We start from the raw sequence: 24,096 nt of genomic DNA, 5'->3' as shown, positions 1-24,096 counted from the left end.
GATGATGAATAAGCTCATACCCTTAACATTCGTCACAGAGAGGATTAGTTTAAGGCCAGGTTCTTGCGTACATTGTGAGAGGGAAATTTATCATTTCACAGCTACACATTGCGTACATGTATCTTAAGTTTTAAATAGATAGCATAGATTGAAGTTGGAGCAAATTCTCATGAACACTTGTACTGTCACACACATTAGAATGCAGTGATTGAGCTAACTGAACAGATATTGACTGTTACATGTACATGTAGGTTGCCAGCTTCATATGGGATATAAACTCTTGATGAGTTTGGTACTAACACTTGCGTGCACTTTGGTGACAAAATGCTAAAAAGCAATACTGTACACTCTAGGCATGTAGTCTCATGGGATTAGATGGTACAGGATTAATACTGAAAGAAAAGAAGTGTACTCAACAGTCAAGAATTAGCTCAATGCGATAAGGCGTTCGACTTATGGTGCGAGAGGTTATGAGTTCGGGAACCCTGGTGGTGCCTAGTATGCTCTCGTGGAAAAAAATTGAGTTAGGCTTGAAATTCCCTTGGACAAGGAACTCACTGCTAATTTGTTTCGTTGTAACCCGTACGAAACTCGGGGAGCTGATCCTGGTTGCGATGGTTACTGTGTGAATGTCTAGGGTAATGCGCCTTGAAGCAGCAAAGTCCCTGGAATTGTTGTTTAATGGTTTATGGAATGATGTGGGCCATAGTGGTCAGCTGACAACCTGTAAAGTGTGCTGAGGCTTGTGGATCAACGTCTAGGCGTTAGTGCCTGTGCGTGTAGCGCACTATAAATCACTCATAGCTTTTTTTTTTTTTTTTTTTTTTTTACTCCACCTAGTGATATGACAGCTCGATAAATTAGGCCTATAACACATTCTTGCTTATTTGTTTTGCAGTTCAAGTAAAAATATGGTAGGTCAGAAGTAGATTTCAGATTGCTTATGAACCTTAATTATTTAAAAAAAAAAACTTTAAAAATTGGCATGTAAAAATAACATGTAAAAGCTGGGAATGAGTGTGTGGCACGATTAGGCAAGAATGCGCTGCCTCATATTAATGTATACTTAATTCCTTCATTACATAACATCATAGATGGATTCACTTGATCTACATGTACATGGAATTATTTGCAACAATGTACTGGCCTTACAAATGTTTTTGCAAGATGGATTAGTTTTTTTATACAACATTAATGATCTAACTGAAGTTCACTACAAGTACTTTTAATATACATGCATGCACATTTGTACATTGTAGAAAAGCGTGGATGAAGTAGGGATTGTCAACATGACTATTTTTTGTAGTTTTCTTTGGCCTATTTAATTGTTATGGGAGGGTTTATTACAAACATGTTTAGGAAATATTTACAAACATGTTTTTAGTCTGTAGGAAGCTTTTTGTTTGTCTGTTTTACTATCCTTTCTCCATCTCATACATGTATGTAGTTGATGGTGTAGGCCGGCCCATTGGTCTGCATCAGGATTACGACTTACAGCTTTGTATAGTGATGTTATTGTAAATTGTGATTATTTACCAAGGATTTAACTGCTTTGTTTAGAGTTTGGGTGCTGACTTAGGAATGAAAGGGATGCTGTTGTGTAGAGTGGGGTTCTGGCCGTATTTCTACATGGTGACATTAGGCAGAACAGTTGTAAGGATATGAAGGATGGAAACAGTTGTGATATCTTTGGAGAGTTTGGCGACATAAAACAATGTCATCAATCCATCCCTGACACTAGATCAAGGGTGAAAATAAGTGGGAGACGGGTGCAGTTTACCCCCCCAGAGACCCTGAAATGGCCCCTGGAACCTATCTAAATTTAAGCTGACCAGGGACACTTTTCTTCAGAAACTGGTCCCTGGTCACTACACCCAAAAATTCAATTCCATAGCCATTAATGCATGATGAACTTATTCAGAACAAATATTGGCCCCCTTAGTGAAAGTGAACCAGGGGGCCATTTTGTGTAAAAAGAGCCCCTGGTTCATCATTTCCATATTTTCACCCTTGCACTAGATACTGAGATAAACTTGACCAATAGTTGTAACTTGTAATGTGCCTCTCCTGGTCCAGTTTAAGACCACCATTGTCCTTATTCTGGCCCATTTTAACATTAAAATCACAAATATTAACAAACTTAATTGCACACATTTGTGCAGATAAAGGCAATTACCGGGATAGTTGGAAACCCCTGCGACTTGGTGGACCTGGTGGACCCCTGCACATTATAGAAGACTTGCTTTTGAAGACTGCATGGTATATTATTGACTAGAGAAAAAGGGGACAAGACCTTGTTAAATTGATGTTTCAAAATCTGCAACCATTAGTGTCTGTAGAAGTGTGAATTGAAGAGAATTTTGCATCTCTGTGACTCTGGTCTTTTCTCCTTTTCTTACAACAGGTGTGACCCCAGTGGGAAAGCTTACACACGTAAAACACACAGGATATATCAATGCAAAATATGCCAAGTGATATGCTAGTCACAGCTTGAATTCAAAGCACTTGCTTGATTAGATTGCACAGAGATGTCGAAGCAAAGGAAGATGAGACAGAAAAAAGAGGAAGACGACAAATGCAGAAGGAAGCGAAGCAAAGAAAGAAGGAGGTGAAACAAAGGAAGGTGAAAAGGCACCAGGGATGAATGTGACTCAACACGCAAACCGTCTTGTATAGGTGCAACCCTTGTAACATGGTTCTCAAAGAAGAGGACGTGTATAAACATCGAACAAGGCATGACAGGTTGTATACAGTGTGTGACACTTGCGGCATAATGTTCACGTCTTGCAAATCATGGAAAGCGCACATGTCGAAACACGAAGCAGAGAGATCGGGCAACAGGTTCATCTGCAAAATTTGCGACCATGCAAGCATATTTTGAAGGACTTGAAAAAACATATGAGGGTGCACTCCAAGGAGCGCCCTGCGTGTCTTGCGAAGTGTGTGGAAAGCGTTCAAGCAAAGGAATGCTTTATATCGGCATGGGTTTGTCCACGGTGATGTGAAACCGTATACCTGTGAATACTGTGGCAAAGGGTTTATTAATAGATACAATGTGAAAGGTCATGTTAGAACTCATACAGGTGAAAAACCATTTCATTACGACATCTGTAATGCTGATTTACTCACGTTAGTCTAAAACTCACAAGAAATCTGCTCATGGCATTGATACTTGGAAAGATAATCAAGGAAATAAAGAATTTGATAATTTCAATGTGGAAGATCCAAATATGTATACAAAAGGCAAAATAGACACCACATCTCCTGCTAAGAAGGAAAACGTTGTAATCACTCCCGCCCAGCATGAACAGGCCCATGTCATCGTGCCCTCTCAACATGAACAGACACAAATCACCCCACCTTCCCTGCCTGAACAGATTCACCAAAGTATGGGTGAAGCAAGTACTAGTAAAGACACTTACAGCTCACTGGACAAGATGCCTAAAATTGTCCAAGAAAAAAATTACACAGGTTCAACTTCAAGACCCAAAGAGAGTCATCAGTAACCCACTACAACCTCCTCCTCCTCCCCCAATGTGCGCATCACAATATGCCACCACTGCCTGTTCCACAAGCCTTTATGCAATATACGATGTTAAGTCAGTTTATACCCCTTATGATTAATCCATTTGATTTTGCTGGCAGCAGTGAAATGGACCATAGTGCTAGTGAAGCTCCTGGAAAGTCTTTTACAAGTTTGTAGTACATGATTGCATGTGCAGGTGCTTTTATTTTAGAATATTTTCTTAGAGCCGTCTTTGACCTTTGCAATTACATTATATCAACATGACTGCATGCATCATGATATCATAAAAACTGTTCCAATAAAGAAAGGGAATGAATGCAAACAAAATATCTGACAAAATTAAAATTTTGCTCTACATGTATGTATTTAAAATCAGTGCAATAGATAAAATGAAATACTTGAGGGGTAACCACTTTTTAATGATAAGTTGAGAATGTGAATGATGCCTATTACTCATAATGACTGTCACAGACTTAGCAAAAATGAACAGGTTTATTGGCAACATACAATGGACTATATTTAATGTAATGTTGATAGTGATGAATTCAAATAAGAGGCTTACGATGATACCATAACTTATGATAAATGCATGTTTCAAACATAAGTTTCAAGATCTATTGTTCATCAAACTTATGCAGTGACATTGTAATACTTTTGTGTGAAAACAATATTAAAATGTTTTATGTGCAAAATATTTTTGCTTGGTCATACTGATTTAATACCTGAAAGTAATTAAAATGTGTTATTTTGTCCCAGATGTTAAATTGACTTTGACTTAATACCCCTACATGTCACAGATGTGTCATAAAGCTCCCGGAGCATTTTATGTTGAAGAAATCTGAATTCTGTGTTGTAACTTCTATTAAAGACACCTTGATATGCATGCATTGATAGACTATCATATTATACATGTTTGTAATGCATGAACTATATTATAGTGCCAGGTATCATATATTGTACCCTTACTCATAATACTCACTGATAAGTCAGCAGGGAAATAGGTGTAAATATTGTAGACAGTGCTCATCGGTAAGGTATGCAAGTCCAACATTAGATTGCAGCAATACTTTATAGCTTGCTTGAAAACATACAATGTAGAAAAAAACAATGAAACTAAAATTGAATAATGAGGTCTTGTTTGTAGAAATGACTGTTGAATTTGCACTACCGTGACACTGGTCTTTTCTCCTTCTATTACAACAGGCCCAGGAGAAAGTTTTTCGAGCGTAGAACACTCTAAAGTTGTATCGGTGCAACAAATGCCAGGTGCTGTGTGAGTCTATAGTGGATTTCCATAAACACTTCAAGTTTTTGCATTTGAATTTGGAGAAGCGGGAAATCAAAGATTGGGGAAGGTGAAACAAAAGACAAATGCGACAAAAGTGATTGTAGAAGCTGGCGTTAAGAGTGAAGTGGACATTGAAAGTGAAACCAAACACAAAGATGAAACAAAAAAGAACAAAGAAGGGGAAAGAAACTTGATATTGATGTTTCTAGTAATGCTACTATTATGTATCGCTGCATACCATGTAATGTGCTACTCAAAACAGAAGAGGTAGAACTTCACCGAAAAAGAGATGAAGACCGTCTGTTCACGGTGTGTGACACTTGCGGAGTCATTTTCACGTCCCGCAAAGCATGGAAGCAACATATGGCAAAGCATGCTGCAGAGAAGACCGGCACTCGGTTTATTTGTAAAATTTGCAGTAGAATGTTCATATTCCTGAAACAACTGAAAAAACACATGCGATTGCACTCTAAAGCTCGTCCACACGTCTGTGAAGTGTGCATAAAATCGTTCAAACAAAAAGAATGCTTTGTATCGGCATATGTTTGTCCACAGCGAAATTAAACCATATACTTGTGAGTTTTGTGGTAAAGGTTTTCCGACAGATACAATCTGAAGGGTCACCTCCGGACACACACAGGGGAGAAACCATTTCTGTGTGACATTTGCAACTCTTCATTCACCCAGCAACGTTAGTCTTAAAACTCACAAAGAAAACTGCTCATGGTATTGATCTGTGGAAAATTCAAAATCGCAAAGCGGTTGAGGAATTTGAAAATTTCAACGTTGCAGATGCAAATGCCAATCAGACTGTCAAAGTTGAAAGTGCAGTTGAAAAGACTGACAACACATCTTGTGCTACATTTGTTTGTAGCAGCTTGAAGAAAAGAAACTGTTGCCACTAGGGATATTGCTGGAACATCACAAAGTGATGCCCATGTACCAACTCATCAAATCGTTGGGGAATTACACAAAGAAAGATACAGCCATAGTGATTCGAGTAGAGAAAGCTCTAGTTTGCAAAGAAAGTCAGTTTCGAAAGAACCACCCATCCAGGACACTAAGCGTATCGGCACTCCCAATGTCCCTCATCCCAATATGCCACCCCCGCTGCCTATCCCACAGGGCTATATGCAGTTCAGTGAAGTTAGCCAGTTTATACCCCACTTGTTTAATCCATACGAGTATGCGAGTACCAGTGAAATGGATCGCGGAATTCATGACCCTGGTGGAAAATCATTTACTAGTTTATAGATCATTTGTAATGACAAATTATTATCTCACTATTTAAAAAAAGACATCTCAAATTTCTGTCACATAGGCCTACTTGGCTTGTGATCAGAACTTAATATTTTATATATCTGCAAATGAATGACTGCATTCATTTACAAATATCTTATTGTCAACTCTGTCAATGAATGGTGCATGAATTCTCAAAAACTTGATATGATAGTTTAACATACATGTAACAAAAACAAATAAAAGATAATTGACTGCATACCGTGTCAAGACAAAATTAAAAGAAAAACTGAAGTTTCACCACAAGACTTTTGGGGTTTTCAAAGCATTAATTTGTGATATTTTGGCCCATTTGTTTTGGAACATTAAACTGGACCATATGTTTTGGATCATAATTATACCCTACAAGTTAAAAACAGTTTTTGCTTGAATTTTATACTGCAGTGTCAACTCAGAGCCTATAAGTATATAGTGTTATTGAAGACTTAAGCTACATGTATAGAGTTGTGCATATATGACGTACATTTTGTATCATACCGTAAATATGGCAGACTTCTCAAATGCATTCAACAAAAGTTTGATTGCAACTACCGTGACAGCTCGTCTTCGTCTCACACACATGACAAATGCACTACGATCAAATAGGTTGATGACAACATTTGATCGAATGGACTGCACTGCGCCATGATTATGGTTAAGGACACCGGTTAAATTTCCTTCAAATCCTTTGTTTGGAGCCAATTGCCTCTATGTAAGTCATGCATGTGCTGTCAAACCCTTTTAACAATGTGGAGCAATATTAATGCATTAGTGAGTTGTCAAACACAGATCACAGAGCGACCAATCACAGACCAGACATGGGTTTAAAGCACTGCATGCAAAGCCTAAAAAGGACATGCACAGGTACAGTATCTCAATCTCAAACTACACTCACCCCCCACACACACACACACATATCATGTAATTTTTGTGTTGCCTGGAGAGAACCAGCCCAAATTCTTTCTTCTAAAGATGGAAGTAACATGTCAGTTTTCTTCATTTGTTAATGAAAAGAAAGGGGAATAGTTCTTTATGGAGCTCTGAAAGCCACTTCAAGCCAACAAAACAGATACAGAAAAGAATGTTGACAGAAACTTTAATTTGAGATCAACAACAACAAATATGCAATAATGGTTGATTATTGTAACAAGATGGTTGATTATTGTAAATTGATTTTATTGTTAAGATTTTGTTTGGTTTCTTTGCAATTGTCACTATTGATTGTGGAACAGGAACTGCATTCTGACTACACAGCACTGACAAGACCTTCCTGCTCTTTGCACAAATATTTGTGCTACATTTCTTGACCCCCCTACAAAAAAAGGGTGTAGGTTGTCTCTAAGGTTTCATATGGTATATCTGGAGGTAAGACCAGCCATCAAAGTTAACCATAAGGGGTTGGGGTGAAACCCACTATAGGTTTTGACAGTAAAAAAATGATTTTTATTTTGCTCTTGTGAAATTATTCTAAGGGATATGAACTTGGCAAAAACTTCCTGTCATATTTAGCCAAGATTCTGGTGAAAATTGCATGTTTTTGGTATAGTGACCCAAAAATCAAATTTGCCAATGCTTAGTAGTTACTGACTTTGTGTGATGGCAGCTTTTATTACAACTTAATTCACTGTAAAATGATGCAATTTGACAACATCGTGACGTTGGTCTTTTCTCCTTTTGTTATCAAAACAGGGTTGATGAGCCCAAGGAGAAAGCATTGAATCGAATTAGGAGAAAGCATAGAATGCGTAGGATATATCAATGCAAAACGTGCCAAACGACATTCCTGTTCTTACAAGAATTCCGAAAACACTTCCGATTGTCACACATGGAAAAAGGTGAAACTGTGGACAAAGTTGATGATTTTGCTAACTGGCTACATCGCTGTATAACATGTGACTTGATTCTGACCGAAGAAGAAGAACATCATCATGGACGGATACGCATCATGAAAAATAAACGTGTTGCCAACCACGTGTATGCGCGACTTGCGGAACCCTGTGCAATATTGATCAGTGGAGAAGGCACAGGGTGAAACATGATGCTGAAAGAGCAGGCAAACGATTTGTGTGTAAATTGTGTAGCAAAGACTTCTATTTGAAGGAAAATTTGAAACAGCATCTAACGCCCCACTCAAAAGAGCGTCCACATGTGTGTGAAACCTGTGGTAAATCATTCAAGTCACGTATAACCATTTGGAGAAAACACCTGCTTGTCCACAGTGACTCCAAACCGCTGACTTGTGAATTTTGTGGCAAAGGCTTTACAACACCTTACAATTTGAAAGGACACCTGCGGACACACACGGGAGAGAAACCATTTGCTTGTGACATTTGTAATACAGCTTTCACTCATAACGTGAGTCTGAAAACTCACAAGAAATCTGCTCATGGTATCGATGTGTGGAAAATTCAAAAATCGCAAATGGTTGAGGAATTTGAGAATTTCAATGTTGAAGATGTAAATGCCAAACACACGGCCAATGTGGAAAGAACACTTGAAATGACTGACAACGCATCTTTTGCTAGCAACTTAAAAAGAGAAACGGATATGGCTGGAGCATCACAAAGTGATGCTCGTGTACCGACTCATCAAATCGTTGGGGAATTTAAGAAAGAAAGTTACAGCCTTAGTAAATCAAGTCAAGAAAGCTCCAATTTGCAAACAAAGTCAGTTTGTAAAGAGCCACCCACCCAGGACACTAAGGGTGTCGGCACTCCCAATGTCCCTCATCCCAATATGCCACCCCCACTACCTATCCCACAGGGCTATATGCAGTACAGTGAAGTTCGCCAGTTTATACCCCTCATGTTTAATCCATACGAGTATGCGGGTACCAGTGAGACTGATCGCGGAATCCATGACCCTGGTGGAAAATCATTTACTAGTTTGTAGTATGATGGAGATCAATGCAGGTGAATTGTAAAGACCAATTATTATCTTACTATTTAAAAAAAAAAAAACAGCTAAAATTATGTGACATTCATTCATTCATTCATATTTTATTTTGCCAATCACCAAGGTCGACTTGTCTAGGTGATCAAACTTAATATAATTTGATCTGCAAATGAATGACTGCATTCATACTTCGGTCAACTACAAGTGTGTATTGTCAGCTCGTGTCTGTAGTAGAATTAATTGTTGCATGAATTCTCAAAAACTTGACAAAACCAAAGCAAAAGCAAGCATAAAATATTGACTGCATACCGTATTGATTACTTAATGCTATGTACTGGGACTGTGATACCCATATGATGATCTACAATGTAACTGCTCGCTTCACCCGCTATTCAAGGGGCATCACAGTTTGCGAACAGGGCTAGTTATATTATCAAAACCAAAAAAGAAGAAAATACACATGTACATTGTAGAATTGGTATTTCTACTGATAGTTTTCACCACCAAACTTGTGGGGTTTTCAAAGCAACATGGGGGATGTTAACCCATCTGCTTTGGAGCGCTAAAATTGATCAGATATTTTGGATGACGACCATGCATGTTCATCACACAGCGTAAAGACAAGTTCGGTTCTGAATAGAATCATATGAAAGCTGCGAAACATTAAACACCTCATTGAGACTCATTCGCTAACCAAGATAAAACTGGGATGTGACAGCCAAAGTGCTGAACTAGCAATTGTAATATGATCCTATCAGTTTTGCCATTTGAGATACTGTTTTAAGTTTGTATGATATTGATAAAGGGGCATTTTGTGATTTTGGGGTTGGAAGACCAGCCCCAAAGGGATGTAACGAATGCAAGGCTGCACGCATATTAGTATGTTTATTCTTGAGTTTTACACTGTAGTGTCTGAATCGAGCTTTAAAGTATGTAGCGTTATTGAAGACTTCATTTGCCTGCCAATGAAAATCAAGAAAATGTAATTTGATTTTAACAAGAATTGATGTTTTGGATATTCAAGTATTATCAGCAGCAACACATGTATGGAAGTGTCAAGTGGTAACTACAAATGTAGTTATGTACTATTCCACCTGTTTTCATACTTATATTTACTTTTTAGCATTTTGGTGTAGTTGAATTTAGCCTACTCGGGTAACATCATAAGCAAGCAAGTCTGGATTTGGGTACATACGTGTGCTGTCAAACCCTGTAAACAATACATGTGGAGCAATGTTAATGCATCAATTGAGTTGTCAAACACAGATTACAGAGTGACTGCTTATTCCACTGTAATAGGATTCAATTTGACAACATTGTGACGTGGGTCTTGTCTCATTTTGTTATCAAAACAGGGTTGATGAGCCCAAGGAGAAAGCATTGAATCAAATTAGGAGAAAGCATAGAACATGTAGGATATATCAATGCAAAACGTGCCAAATGACATACCTGTTCTTACAAGACTTCCGAAAACACTTCAGATTGTCACACGTGGAAAAAGGAGAAACAGTGGACAAAGTTGATGATTTTGCGAACTGGCTACATCGCTGTATACCATGTGACTTGATTCTGACCGAAGAAGAAGAATATCATCACAGAAAGATACACTGCACGAAAACTAAACTTGTTGCCAAACACGTATGCGCAACTTGCGGAACCTTATGCACGATTGCTCAGTGGAGAAAGCATAGGGAGAGACATGATGCTGAAAGAACGGGCAAACGATTTGTCTGTAAATTGTGTAGCAATGACTTCACTACAAAGGAAAATTTAAAACAGCATCTAAGGTCCCACTCAAAAGAGCGTCCACATGTGTGTGAAATCTGTGGTAAGTCATTCAAGCGTATAGGCATTATGAACAAACACCTGCTTCTCCACAGGGACTCCAAACCGCTGACTTGTGAATTTTGTGGCAAAGGCTTTACAACTTCTTACAACTTGAAAGGACACCTCCGGATACACACAGGAGACAAACCATTCAAATGTGACATGTGTAATGCAGCTTTCACCCACAACGTGAGTCTGAAAACTCACAAGATGTGTGGAAGGATAAAAAATCCCAAGAGCTTCAAGAGTTTGATCATTTAAAAACGGAAGATGAATCTGTGTATGAACAATATTATGAAGTTCAAAATGTGTCTGATGAAGAAGGTGGTTCTGCTCAATCACTAAAAAAAGAAAATCAAAACTTGAGCAAAGAGAGTGGAAGCAGTAATTTAATAATCAAGTGGAACACTTTTGAGGCAGCTGGAAGCTTACAAAACTTGAATGAGAAAAGTGAGGCAGCTGAGAATAGTTAGGAAAGAAGAATGTAATAAACTGTACAAACTGGGAGTGATCATAAAAAGAAAAGACCACAGGTCTACAAATAGCCAGTGTTACGACATTAAAAAAAATCACCCTTGTGACTGTGTGTATCAGGCCATACTGTCACCTGCACCGACACTTTGCGGAGAGCCCAAATTTCAACCCAATCTTGATGTTGAGCATTATCAACTTAACATTGAAAGTATTCTAATTCAAAGAAACTACATACATGTCTAGCATAAATCTGACTTTCTGTTAGCCTCTGTGACACTCACAGACTTGTGTGGGGTTGGGGGAGGTCCTGGAAGTTTTGAAGGAGTGTAAGGCTGCCTGGATAACTGTTTATGGCTGGATGTAGAGTTCGGATTCTAAATACATTGTATACATGTACATGTATGTGCTATTGTAGACTTCATTTGTCTGCCAAAGAAAATCAAGAAAATGCTCAAGAGATCAATTCAATCATCAAAAAAAGCTACATGCATTTGTATACAAGCTAGCTGTAGTCTCTGTAGCCCTATATATTTTTTTACCCTGGAAATTGCACTAAGGACTGTTGGTCTAGATTGGGGTATAAGCATATTGCCAAGTTCTCTAACAATATAGTTGGTGCAGTATCACAGAGCAAACAATGGCAGACAATGCAGTGCATAGTATTGTACAAAAATTTAACATCCTGAAAATCAATGAGTTGTCAACTGAACTGCAGATCACAGATCAACCAAAGCAACCATTCACAATGCATAAATGGATTATATGCGCTGCATGCTTTTAAGGGACATTCAGAGATCTGTAAACTATACTATCCCCCACACATATCATTTGTTTTGTACTATTAGAATATTTACTAATGTACATGTAGTAACTAGCCTAGAAATACATAAGCTAGACACTGCATGTTCATGCCAAGATAGGCCAATCTCTTTATACCTTGGGATAAGGAGTTCCTATGTGAATCAAATAGGGAACACAATTCCAAACATGGATGGAACATTTCAGTTATCTTCATATTTTGCTGATATTTCCTTGATTTATCAACCATTTACAGGTTTCTTGGGTCTTGAAGGATTTCTGAAAGTTTCTTGATGCCGACAAAACTATACAGAATAAGAACATTGACACAATGACAGCAACTTAAAATTACATTTATTTCAGGTTTATCAATGCAACAGTTATTTAATTAATTAATGTGGAAATCTTGTGGTTGATTAGAATGAATAATTGATTCAGCAGAACAGTAACTGCATTTTGACTAGACCAAACTTTCCTCGGATAAACTTTCAGGCTGACATAACTTTCCTGCCTTATAAGATCCCATATTTGACTTGAAGACTGATTTTGTGACTACGTACATTGTAGGTAGGGCTTTAATTTGCACGCCAGAAAGTATCTGTGCTACTTCTTAATATGTTTGTATGTTAAGTGGCTTTATGTGATGGTGGCATTATGTAGCAACTTTATTCACTGTAAAATGATTTGACAACATCGTGACGTTGGTCTTTTCTCCTTTTGTTATCACAACAGGGTTGATGAGCCCAAGGAGAAAGCATTCAATCGTAGAACACGTCGGATATATCAATGCAAAACGTGCCAATTGATATGCACATCGATACAAGAATTTCGAAAACACTACCGGTTGTCACACATCGAGAAAGGCGCACAGCTGGATAAAATTGACAATTTTGCCAACCGTCTATATCGCTGCTTACCATGTGACGTAGTTCTGAATGAAGAAGAATTGCACATTCACCGACGCAAACACCACGCGCGTATAGTCTTAATGTCCCCAGCCACGTATGCGAGACTTGTGGAACCTTATGTACAACATACGCTCAGTGGAGATCACATGTGCAGAAACACGATGCTGAAAGAACAGGCAAACGATTTGTCTGTAAACTGTGTAGTAAAGCCTTCATTTTCATGAAAGATTTAAGAAAGCATCTGAGGTCCCACTCAAAAGATCGTCCCCATGTGTGTGAAATCTGTGGTAAGTCGTTCAAGGGTGCATCTGTTTTAAAGAAACACCTGTTTGTCCACAGTGACTCCAAACCACTGACCTGTGAATTCTGTGGCAAAGGATTCAAAGATAAGTACAACTTGAAGGGTCATGTTAGGACACACACTGGAGAGAAACCCTTTCGCTGTGACATTTGTAACACGGCTTTCACTCACAATGTGAGTCTGAAAACTCACAAGAAATCTGCTCATGGTATTGATGTGTGGAAGGATCAGAAACCACAAGAGCTTCAAGAGTTTGATCATATGAAATTAGAAGATCCAAATGTATTTCAACAATACAAAGTTCAAAATGTGTCTTATGAAGATGACGGTACTGCCCAATCACAGATAAAAGAAAATCAAAACTTGCACAAAGAGTGCACAGGCTCACAAAACTCTAGTGGAAAGATAGAGGCAGCTGGAAGTTCACAACACTTGAGTGAGGGAAGGAATGAGGGTGGAATGTCACAAGATATACAAACTATCGGGGAAGAAAAAAGAGATGACCCGCAGGCGTCATCCTTTGTCACTATGCCTTTCCGGCCGTTAGCTCCACCACCACTGCTACCACCTGGGCCAAGACTTCATGGAGAGCCAAATTTTCATCACAATCTTGATGTTACGCATTACCAGCCTGTTGTGAACAATCAAGTGCCATTATTCAATTATCAAAGTAGCTACATGCATTTGTAGACTAGCTGTTGTCTGTGGCTTTTACAGAGTTTGGCCGAGGTGGGGGGAGGGGGAGCCCTGAGAGTTAGATTATTATTATTATTTGTATTTTATTTATACAGAGTAGCCTCATCAGCACCTCCCCTATTGGAAGTTTTAATAATATTTTACGGTAACACATATTTTACGAAAGATATAAACACATTTTTAAAAATATATTTATAAACACATTTTTAAAGATATATTTACAAACAGGGAAAATCTATTCCAATTGGCCAGCAGGGAACCAAAGGATGGATCCAAAAGGATAAAACATTTTTAAAAGTATAATGTTATTACATTGATGAAACAGAATAAATTGTTATAGAAATACACAGTTTGTGAAATGAAAGTTACACCAGAGCTTTGCTGTGCTGCCCCCAAAAAATCATCTCATCCTAATCAATGGCCTTGCCGCTCTGCTCGAAATGTCATAGTCTTTTAAAGAGGCATGGTCCGATATTCAGGTTCTGTTTTTTTTTATCTTGGATCGAGGCATACAGTAGCATTTGACAAAGAAGGTGTCAAACTGTATGTTTTTCAAATGAAGTATAGTTTTAACATCTAGGAAACTAGGATGTTTTCATATAAAAGGTACATTGTACAGCAAAATAGGTTTTGGTATGTAGCTTGACCTATTTGCTGAGCTGCATGTTATTAAATACTGTTTTATTATTTTACTGTAATTTGTGATATTAATTGATGTTGGTGTACATGAAAGAAGCCTTCAAAGTGTTTTGACATAATTTGTACTATAATACATGTAGATAGCAGTGGAAAATCTCGAAATTTGCTATTCAGATTGCTAATTTTATTGTGTGGTGCAAATTTATACCACCTAGTATTAAAATGAAGCAAATTATGATAAACTTCAAAGTTGGCAGAGTGATTGATTTTGGGGGTCTGGTGCCAAGTAGTTTACATCACGAAATATGTGTGCATGGATTCACATTGAATGTTACGATGATTTGCCAATGATAAAAGTGACAAAAACGATCTCCTTCTAATCCTATATAGTTGTATCCATTTACATAACAGGCAAGTGCCACAAGGGCATTTCTTTGATAATTATAATGTTACTTGGAATTAATTTTTATTGATCAGTTATTTCATGATTGGGGTTATTTTAATTATTATTTGTATTAGCTAACCTTTGTTATTGGCAAACCTTCGTTGTGAGGTCACCTTACTTAAAAGAACCTCGTAAATCAAGTTTGTGCTTGGTTTTATCACCAAAATCCAAGTTCATACATGTATGCTTTTTTTTTTCCCCCAAATTTCTGGTATCACTTGTTACAGGACCATTAGCCTGAAACCTCACATCTTTAAAAACCATTGTGTGTTGCGCACAACAACTAAAAAACAAAGCAAAACATTATTTGCGCCCCTCATCCAAAAAAGAAAAAGAAACCCCACACACTTTACTGTACACCATTCATCTTGGAACAGATCATTCATGATTCTATTCCTGGACTTCATGTGTTTATATGCAATAATGTATGCTTAAAAAGAATAAGTATGATAATCAACCAGAATCAGTTAAAGAATATGTAATTGCTATGTGATATTAAAAATGTGGTAGTACTTAGTAGCACCAACACCATCTTGTGACTTGAAAAAAAATTGGACACTCGGTCAAAAATGTAACAATGATTCAATTTATTTCAATCTGACATGTAATCTATGTTAATATGAAAAAGTTATTGTTTGTATTTTAAAGCTTCTCTGCTGCTTGTGATGTATAATACATTGTTCTTGGATCATTTGTCATTTACACTGCAAATAAATAAAAATGTTGTTTGAAAGTAACTTGTTATGCCTCGCATATAATGTTGTCTCAATTTTGTCAAGTGGTAAAAAGTATAAAAAGGTTAATTCACTCTGTTTTACATAAAAGTTTGATTTTTATGTTTTCATAGACTTCCATGCAAAGGGGCTGTGCATTAATTAATAAAATGAAGGGGCAAGAATTTGTTGGGGGGGGGGGGATAACTTTTTTAGATTGAAAGAGGGAGGCAAGCAATTTTTGGCACACATTACTGGGCAACTTTTTAAAAAGTAAAATGCTCTAAGAAAGCCTTTTTCAATCTTCTAAACAGTTGTTTATTTGTTAGCTTATTTTTTTAAAACTGGCTGGTCATAGCATGACTTTAAATTTCAAAATTTTCCATTTCTCTTTTAACAGTCCTGCACCTATGGAGTCAATAAGCGGTAACGGTACCGACCCTATGGAGTCAATCGGAGGTAACAGTACCGTACCTATGGAGTCGATCATCAGAGGTGACGGTTGCTTTACTCGCCGAATATATCAATGCAAAATCTGTTCAGCAGAGAGTAAGTCAGCAAGTGAATTCCGAAAGCACTTCAAGGAACATGTGGAACCTAAAGATGGGATTGGTAAAGAAACCAAGATTAATGTTGCTGAAAACTCGGTTCTTTTACATCATTGCCTAAAATGTGATTTAATCTTCACAGAAGAGAGTATCAAGCCGCATCGAACAAGGCATGCATACCTGAATTTGAAAATGGATATTATATGTGATATCTGTGGCAAACTATTTATACACAAAAATGGTTGGAAAGCACATATGAAGACTCACAGGGCAAAGCAATCTGGTAAACGGTTCCGTTGTGAAATATGTAACAAAGAGTTCTTACAGCTGAAAGATGTGAAGATACACTTGAGAAACCATGCAACCAACCGTCCTTTAACATGTGAAAAGTGCGGGAAAGGGTTTAAAACTAGTGCCCATCTAAGTCGGCATAGGAGTATTCATAGCGATGTCAAACCACTTATTTGCGAACTATGCGGTAAAGGATTTACTCACAGGTACAATCTAAATGGTCATCTGAGAACACACACAGGAGAGAAACCATTCAAATGTGACATCTGTAACGCTGCTTTCACCCACAATGTGAGTCTGAAAACTCACAAGAAATCTGCTCATGGTATCGATATGTGGAAGGATCAGAAACCACAAACGCTTCAAGAGGTTGATATAAAAGTGGAAGATCCAAATCTGTTTGTACAATATGAAGTTCAAAATGTGGCTATAGAAGGCGGTACTGCCCAAGAAAGTGGAGGCTCTAGTGGAAAGATGGAAGTAGCCAGAAGTTCACAAATGTTGAGTGAGAAAAGTGAGGTAGCTGGAAGTTCACAACACTTGAGTGAGGAAAGTAAAGCTGAAGGAAGTTCACAATACTCAAGTAAAGAAAGAATGAAGAGCAAAGAGAGTGCAGGTTTGCAAAACTTTAGTGGAAAGATGAAGACTGCAGGAAGGTTGCAACACTTCGGTGAGGAAAGTAAGGAAGGCGCAATTTCACAAGATATGCGAACTGCTGTTGGGGAAACCATAAACAGAGATGACCCACATACTTCATCCTTTGTTACTGTGCCCTTCATGCCATCAAATGTACCACCACCACCACAAAGACTTCATGGAGAGCCCAATTTTCAACCCAATCTTGATGTTGCACATCATCAACCTACTGTTAGCAACCCAGAAGCGCTATTCAATTATGAAAGAAGCTACATGTACAATTATTGCCAGCGTTACAAGGATTTCATGAATTTGTAGACAATCAGAAATCACTTCTGGCTTCATATTATACTTCTTGTAAGATATAAAAAGATTTTGGTGTTAACTTGAATGATCTCAAAAGTCATCACAAAAGAACTCAGCTGTTATAAATTCCACTGTAGTTTCAGAACTGTTAATCGTATTCACAGTATTTTAGCATAAGTAGCATGTATCACATGTAGTATTTTAATAGTTTGATGGTTGATTTTGATATAGGGCAAAGAGGGCCAAACAAAAGTTTCAAAATGGTCAAATACCTATTGCCCCACCATTGGGCAGTAAGGACCACTTAATGTCACTGTAAATAAATACACGGTGTTTAAAAATGAACACATTTTTGTTTCCTTTTGTACAAAGTAACATAGGCGGATAACAAATCTATCAAATGAAAGCATTAAAAACAGAATCAAGTATTAAGTAAAATGTAGTCCCTAATGCCCCTCTTTGCCCTATTTGTCATGGCTATGTTTGAAAGTAACTTGTTATTGTCTTACATGCATCAATGTTGTCTCAATTTTGTCAAGTGGTGAAAGTATAAAAATAATTTACTCTGTTTCACATAATTTTAATAGTTTGGTTTAAAATTACATAATGCTTTTAAACAATCTGCTAAATGTTGTCATGGGCTTTTATGCTAAACGGACACTAGATCCTTTTACAATGGCAGCCCCCATATTCTTTACCACTATTAACCCCCTTCCAAGTCAAAATAAGAAATGAGTAACTAGTTAAAATTGTAGGACAATCCTGGCACCCAGGATATGGCATGATACTCTAATTGAGTTGAACCGGTATAACAGCTGAAGCAACTCTTCAGAACATGGATATTATTTCAAATTGTTCTGTTTCTTCCATTGTTGTGCTTCTATTCTGTTCTACTGATATCCAATGCATCTCAGGTTTACCATCATGGACTTGTAAGGTTTGTGCCAGGCACTAGCTGGCCAGGGACCTAACTTGCTCATACCCTGAGTAGCTGGCCTAGTCAGAGCATAATAAGGTTTTTGGCTAGCATATGCTCATATGCGCTGACCAGGATTGTGGAATAGCTATATTATATGGCATGGACTCAATGGGAGCTTGAATATAATGTGATAAAGCAAAATCAGTCGAACTCGGAAATATACATTTTTCAGTTTCTTATAGGATAGTGAAAAGCATTTACAAAGCTGCATTTTGCAGAAAACTCCATTGAAATTGAACAACCATTTCCAAAGATATGAACAATACGAGTTTCCAATACCTGAATACAGGAAATATTTCCTTTGTTTGGCTATATCTCAAAATCAATATTACAGAGTTCCGACTGATTTTGCTTGATCGCATCATACATGTATATGATAATAGCTGCATGCATGTGACATCTAAACATTTCAAAACAGTCAGTGGTCACCTGACACCTGTATGTAGGTCAAAAATGAAACAATTGATGTTCATGAAACTTAATAATTTTGAATATTCACAAGAAAATTATAGGTTATTGTTGTAAGAGCATTATGGTTCATTGGAGCTAATATGAATTTGAGATGTAATTTGATTTTTATGAAACTAGGAAGAAATGATCTGCATCAAGCCTTGAAATAAGCAGACTGAAATCAGGAGCAATTTGTATTTGGACATTGCTCCTGGGTCATTGGGATTTAATACAAAAACCAGGAGCTATTTCTGAAGAAACATGAGCAATTTCAAATTCTAAATCCTTTTCTGCATACAATACAGCATACCAGGAACCAGAAGCAATTAATTTGTTTTAGAAAATTGCTCTTGGTTAGTGTGAAATTTTACAAGGACCAGGAGCATGGCTTTACGAGGGCAAATTTGCTCCTGGCACCTGCTTATTCAAGGCTTGATCTGCATTACATTTTGGAAGTTTTTTTTGGGGGTAAATGGGTCATCTTGTTCAGTCCTGTGTAAGAGGGTACTGCAGCAAATAATGGCATTCATACATTGAAGCATGAAGGTGTAACTAAATAAAAAATAATAATATGAGAGCCCTAATGAATATAAAATTGATGTGAAAACACTTCATCTGCCAGGAAAAGAAATTGTCTTGTGTTGGGGCAACGTATGCTTTGATATAATTTCCTTGATGTCACAATAAAAGATGGGCAACTGGTGAAACCGGGATTTAAACCGAGTACTTATACAAGCATCTTCTCTTAACAGTCTGATTCTCTGACCAATCTGCCCCAGAAAAGTATATGAAATAGCAGTAATGAAACTAATGAGCTTCACCCCTCAAGTTGGGGGTGGGGGTGAGGTTCAGAATACACAAAGGTTCAATACTACTGAAAATATTACAAATAACTGATTCTTAGTTAGGGCTGCAGCCATGTCAAAATGTTTGGGATATTTTTAATTTGTCAATATTACCACTAATTTTGGGTATGAATTACTGATATCCCTGAGAATTCCAGGTGAAATTGGCGAGGAATTTATTTTTCATTGGAAGACTGAGTACATGTACCTGCACAGCATTGGCATCATTTTGAATGAGTCCAAAATACGAAAATAAGGACATTTGTAACATTCAGCATAGTTTTAGTAATATTTTGTATGTAGTGAAAAATATCGTATTATGATAGATCCAAAGTGTTGTTTTTGTTCACATGTTCCTGGCTGCAACACTTTTAGTCTTTAACAGTCGTTTATTTGTAAGTTTATTTTTAAAACTTGCTGGTCACAGCATGACTTTAAATTTCAAAATTTTCCCTTTCTCTTTCAACAGTCCGGCACCTATGGAGTCAATAAGAGGTAACAGTACTGCTCCTATGGAGTCAATCGGAGGTAGCGGTACCACACCTATGGAGTCAACCAGTGGTTATGGTACCGCACCTATGGAGTCGATCATCAGACGTAACGGTACCTTTACTCGCCGAATATATCAATGCAAAATCTGTTCAACAGGGTGTAAGACAAGAACAGAATTCCGAAAGCACTTCAAGGAACATCTGGAACCTAAAGATAAGGCTCGTAAAGAGATTAATGTTGCTGAAAATTCATTTCTCTTGCATCATTGCTTAAAATGTGATTTATTCTTCACCGAAGAAAGTGTGAAGTATCATCGAAAAGTACATTCATACAGGAATAAGGATATGGATATTATGTGTGATATCTGTGGCAAACTATTTAAAAATAAATGTGTATGGAGAGCACATATGAAGGCTCATAAGGCAAAGGAATCCGGTAAACGGTTCCTTTGTGAAGTATGCAACAAAGAGTTTGTACAAATGAAAGATCTGAAGGCGCACTTGCAAAAACATACATATAAACGTGTTATAACATGTGAAAAATGCGGGAAAGGATTTAAAACTAATTCGAAGCTACGGCGTCATATGAAGGTTCACAGCGAGGTCAAACCATTTACATGCAAACAATGTGGTAAAGGATTTACACTCAAATACAATTTGAAAGGTCACCAGAGAATGCACACAGGAGAGAAACCATTCAAATGTGACATCTGTAATGCTGCTTTCACCCACAATGTGAGTCTGAAAACTCACAAGAGATCTGCTCATGGTATCGATATGTGGAAGGATCAGAAACCGCAAGAGCTTCAAGAGATTGATCATAAAATAGTGGCAGATCCAAATCTGTTTGTACAATATGAAGTTCAAAATGTATCTAAAGAAGAAGATGATACTGTCCAATCATGGATTAAAGAAAATCTAAACTTGAGCAAAGAAAGTGGAGGCTCGCAAAACTGTACTGGAGAGATAAAGGCAGCCAAAAGTTCTCAAAACGTGAGTGATAAAAGTGAGGCAGCTGGAAGTTCACAACTCTTGATTGATGAAAGTATAGCTGATGGAAGTGAACAACACCCAAGTGAGGAAAGAATGGAGAGCAAAGACAGTGGAAGCTTGCAAAACTATAGCGGAAAGATAGAGGCAGCAGGACGTTCACAACACTTGAGTGAGGAAAATAAGGAAGATGTAACTTCACAAGATGTACAAACTGCTAGGGAAATCATAAACAGAGATGATTCACATGCTTCATCCTTTGTTACCGTGCCCTTCAGACCATTAAATGTACCACCACCACCACCACCACAAAGACTTCATGGAGAGCCCAATTTTCAACCCAATCTTGATGTTGCACATCATCAACCTACTGTTAGCAACCAAGAAGCATTATTCGATTATGAAAGAAGCTACAAGGATTGCCAGCGTTACAAGGATTTCATGAATTTGTAGACAATCAGAATCGGCAAGAAATAAAAGGAATTTGATGTTAACTTTAATGATCTCTAAAGTCTAAATACGCCTATAATTTATAAATATGCCTATTGTTTCAGAACTATTATTCGTATTCACAATATTTTAGCATACATAAAATGATGGTTACCTACTTTTATTTTGATTGGTGATTTTGATTTTCCATTCTCTCAATTTCATTCAATATTTAAAACAGAACAGTATTTTAAAGAAACAAACCTGGATTTCAAAAGCATTGTGGCATATGAAATCCACCATTATTTTTGTGCCTAATTCAAATAAATAGTTCACCGCTAAAATGAATATGGGCACTTGTCAACTTAAAGGTTACACTAAGACCACAATACTTGGTCAAACAAATGTGAAGTGACAATTACCATGCTGTATTTAAATTTTCATGCTGCTTGTTTTCTCAGATACGTTTGATGGTTAAAGATAGGCATCCATTTATGTAATAATGGCTGACTTTCTTTTTGTTAGGTCTTTTAGATAGTTTTCTTGGTATAGTAAGTTATGAGATTTGAAGATGTGGAGGAGGGAGGAGAAGTAAAGATTATTTACACTGTTGAGAGAAACTATTTTTGCCGCAAGCTAAACAGGCTTTAGGAGATAGCTGCTGTACAAAAAAATTAGATCGTGAAAATGGAACTTTGTGTGAAGGTTTAAGGGGGTACTACACCCCTGTGGTAAATTTGTGACTAGTTTTGCATTTTTCTCAAAAAATAATTACACACTGGTAATAAAAATTATGTATATTATTAGGGCAAGGAATCCAATTACTACGCTGAAATTTCAGTGACTCAAGACAAGCGGTTCAGTATATATGATAGGAAACGAGGTACATGCTAGCGGTACCTTATTTCTTATCATAAATAACAAACCACTTGTCTTGGGTCACTGAAATTCCAGTGTAGTAATTGATTCCTTGCCCTATAATATACATAACTTTTGTTACCACTGTGTTATTAGTTTTGAGAAAAATGCAAAAATAGACACAAATTTATCGAGGTGTAGTACTTTATAAACATTGTCGTAATTAAATTGACTGTAAATTTGCAATCATAATTATATGCTCCATGCTTAAATAATGATCATGCAAACATATAGAAAGCTAATTGTACCAGAATTGTCAACCATTAGCCCTGAAGGATTGCATGTATGATAGCTGAAGTTCATTACCTGGTGTTTGTACAAACCTGCGAGAAAAATACTGCGCCGTGGAACAGACAGGCTGCGATCACATAGAAGTATACGGTATATAGTATTCGCTATATGATATAAGCTCATTCGATCAGGCTGAGTTCACATAGGAGTATATTATGTGAATTCAGCCTGATCAAATGAGCGTATACAGTGTACTTCTATGTGATCACAGCCTAAGTTTGTTCGGCTTATATTTAAGGCAAAATAAAATCAAACTTGTAAAGTTTGGCACAGAACTTGCGCTAGTTGTGCGTTGCATAACATGTGACTGGCACACATTTATGTGAATTTACAAAAGCGTAAGTTGCTACTTTATTGATGCGACTAGTAACAAAACCTGAATAATTTTCCGCTATTACAAGCCGAAAAAACTTAAGTAGACTTTGACTCTGATGTGCTGGATTTAACCACAACACTGGTAAATCAGGATTTCAAGTCAGCTATTTCCATGTCTGTTGTAAAGTTGGCCATACATGTAAATAGGCCTTTGACAAATTATTGCATTATTTTGTAGAGACTTCATATTGTAAACGAAAATTTGTAGCCTCAAAATCCTGAAATATATTTCTTTATCATTTTGATTATTGTGTGATCTAGTAGAAGTCAAGATAAGTGTCAAGATTCACAAAACAGCATGTACATGATTGTATGTGTGTTGTGTAGAGCACAAGTACCTCATTGTATACGTAGCCACATTTCTTTCGTGTGTGAATCATGTGTTGAATGTATTTTATACTTTCACATTGTATAGTCTAAAATAGAACATGTGGTATAAATTTTGCAGCTGGTTTACATGATAATGGGAAATATGTGGTCTTTACATCAGCATCCACATCGCCTGATATTAGACAATAAAATATATTGCAAGCTTACACTGAATCAGATGGATTTCAATGCAACTTTAGTGGAGTGATCCTTGTCTAAGGGTTCTCACTGATCTACAATGTACTTGAGAATTTGGGCTTAAGGATCTACGGGTCAGTTTTTCTTCTCGCATAGCCCAAAGGTGTGTTTTAGATGTTACATGCAACAAAGTAGACTTTAAATATACATGTACAGTTTGTCCTCTCTGAAGTACAAAGTGACAACGAGCGC

At 37.2% G+C, this 24,096-nt stretch overlaps 1 protein-coding gene across 12 annotated transcripts in view; it reads left to right on the top strand.

The window, feature by feature from the left end:
* LOC140155397 (uncharacterized) overlaps nt 1–24,096 on the top strand; it is a 127,627-nt gene that overhangs the window by 20,242 nt on the left and 83,289 nt on the right. The window contains exon 5 of one of the 12 annotated variants that reach the window (XM_072178230.1): nt 20,313–22,475. The exons of 10 other annotated variants lie outside the window; for them this stretch is intronic. In XM_072178230.1, the coding sequence (XP_072034331.1) occupies nt 20,313–21,777 (1,465 nt within the window). In that variant the 3' untranslated portion in view covers nt 21,778–22,475. Of the gene's footprint in view, nt 1–16,188; nt 20,292–20,312; nt 22,476–24,096 lie in introns of those variants that run through there. One more of the 12 variants, XM_072178234.1, reaches the window with a different exon arrangement.

This window comes from Amphiura filiformis, chromosome 6 (genome assembly GCF_039555335.1).
Source record: "Amphiura filiformis chromosome 6, Afil_fr2py, whole genome shotgun sequence".
Lineage (NCBI taxonomy): Eukaryota > Metazoa > Echinodermata > Ophiuroidea > Amphilepidida > Amphiuridae > Amphiura > Amphiura filiformis.
This window is presented reverse-complemented; position numbering and strand designations above follow the sequence as displayed.